This window comes from Buceros rhinoceros, unplaced genomic scaffold, assembly GCF_000710305.1.
Source record: "Buceros rhinoceros silvestris isolate BGI_N320 unplaced genomic scaffold, ASM71030v1 scaffold27410, whole genome shotgun sequence".
NCBI classification, from domain to species: Eukaryota; Metazoa; Chordata; class Aves; order Bucerotiformes; family Bucerotidae; genus Buceros; species Buceros rhinoceros.
In genome coordinates, this window is record NW_010388292.1 from 10019 (window position 1) to 12038 (window position 2020).

A 2020-nucleotide genomic window follows, 5' to 3' on the forward strand; every position below is an offset into this window, starting at 1 on the left:
CTCTTGCTCACATGTGGGTAAACCTTCCTGGGCAAGGCAACAGGCAGCGTGATGTGGATATCTGCTCCCTCACCTCACTGCCAAGAAGCTTCATGAGATCAGGGGGATTCCCCGTCCCCTCCTCATGATCTGCAGAGGTGGCTGCAGCCCCCGACACCTTCACGCCATGGACTTGGGGGCCTGGTTGGTTGAGCCCAGACCCCACAGGGGTCCAGCCCAGACCCCACATGGCTTTTAGGAAGAGATCATGGCCAAGGTTTCCTCCCAGGGAGGAGGAACCAGAGTCAGCGTGGAGCCAGCAGCAACATCTCCCTGACTCCGTCCACTCAGGGTGGGCAGCAGGAGCAAGAACACACTCACCGTAGAGGCTTGGAGACCTGTGAGCTGAACTTGGTGAACTCTCCTGGCGCTGTCCACTCGGTCCCCAGCTGGGAAAGGAAGAAGAAGCACGTGAGAGCACTGGGGACACTACGGGCCAAGCAGGCATGAGGCACAAACCCCACCAGGCTACAGGAATGTCTCCTCCACCTCCATCAGGCACTGCATCATGCTATGGAAGGCTCTTCGGGCAGGAGGATACCCCAGGAGCTCTATCCCAGGCCTGCCTGTCCCCAGCTAGTGGCACTCCTGCCACAAGAACTTGTCACTGGCCAACACCTCCAAGATCCCAAAAATGCACCTGTGCGATGACGGACCATGGGGTTTCCAGTTACAGGAGTTAATGCCAGGAAAATCCAGGAGAAAATGTTAAAACTCCTCTTCTGGGACATCAGCTGGTCTTTGATAGCTACAGCTAGGATGGACCAAGGGGCTGATGGTCCTTCAGAAGCCAAACCTGGCCTGGCCAGGGGCAGAGACGGGGCCAGGCTGAAACAGCCCAGCAGTTCCCAAAGTGGCAAAGAAGCAGGAGAGCTGCCTCTGCCAAAGCCACACATCAACCCCCCTCGCTCCCCTTCAGAGCTGCTGCAGCAGAGGAAGCGTGTGCCGTGGCCAAAGAGCACCCATGGGTTTGCACCATCGTTAACTGGGCTCTAGGGATTCCCAGTAGACACTGGTGATGGGTATCAGCATACTGGGAGCAAGGAGCGAGGTGCCCTGAGGGAAGAGACGCTCTTGGTGGGAGCTCAAGCACCTCTGGTCTGGGGAAAAGGAGAGGGTGGAGGACGATGGCACATACCTTGCCCACGAATGCAACCAGCCGGGAGTTGGACGGACCATCATCAGAGCTGAGCCAGAACTCCGAATTGTCATCTGAGGCCACAGAAAACTGGAAATCCCCTGTGGAGAGCGAGGGAGAAGGTCACCACAGAGGGACACAGCCATTCTGCTGGGATGGGCTCAGCCTCAGCGCCTCGCTGTGAGATGGGGAAACAGGGATGGATGGACAGAGGGGATGGGGCCACTCTGGACCCCATGTTGTGGCTCTGTCCTGGATGGGACCGGGGCTTTGCCTCCCCCTGCAGCAACCAGCTGAAAGGGTCTTTGTTCCAGAAGGACCTTCCTGCCTGGGAGCCAGGCATTTGGGGACTGTCCCTAAGAGCCTTTCGTCCCTCGTGTGGCCCAAGAAGGGTGAAGGGGGCAGCTTCTTCATGTTGCTGCAGAGGGAGAAGAGGCCAAGCCCCATCACTCACCATCCTTGAAGGGGTGGATGTAGCCAAATATCCTCAGTCCATAGTTCTTCCACTTGGGTGACACTGCCAGTTTCTTCACCGTGGTGCGGGTCTGCGGGGGGAGAGACAAGGATGTGACAGCACGAACAGCTCATGCCCAGGATCATGCCTTGTCTCCTCATTATCCTGGGGTCCTGAGCCCTTGGAACTAGAGGGGACATGGAGGTCCCATCACCACCCACCTGTCCCACCATCCCTGCTCTGCTGGGAGTGACCTGCCCTGAACCAAACCAAGAAGCAAAGGTCTTGAGAACTAAGCCCGCAGATCCAGCAGCACCCAGAGGGGGGCCAGCAGACCCTCCCTCTGACCCACCACCACCAGGCCAGGACTCACGTGGGGACAGAGCGGC

At 58.3% G+C, this 2020-nt stretch overlaps 1 protein-coding gene across 1 annotated transcript in view; it reads right to left on the minus strand.

The window, feature by feature from the left end:
- B4GALNT4 (beta-1,4-N-acetyl-galactosaminyl transferase 4) overlaps positions 1–2020 on the minus strand; it is a gene marked incomplete at both ends in the record, with an annotated part of 15623 nt that overhangs the window by 10012 nt on the left and 3591 nt on the right. Inside the window, 4 exons of the mRNA XM_010145507.1 lie at positions 361–428; positions 1178–1278; positions 1632–1760; positions 1846–1852. Coding sequence (XP_010143809.1) covers positions 361–428; positions 1178–1278; positions 1632–1760; positions 1846–1852 — 305 coding nt within the window. The remainder of the gene's footprint in view (positions 1–360; positions 429–1177; positions 1279–1631; positions 1761–1845; positions 1853–2020) is intronic.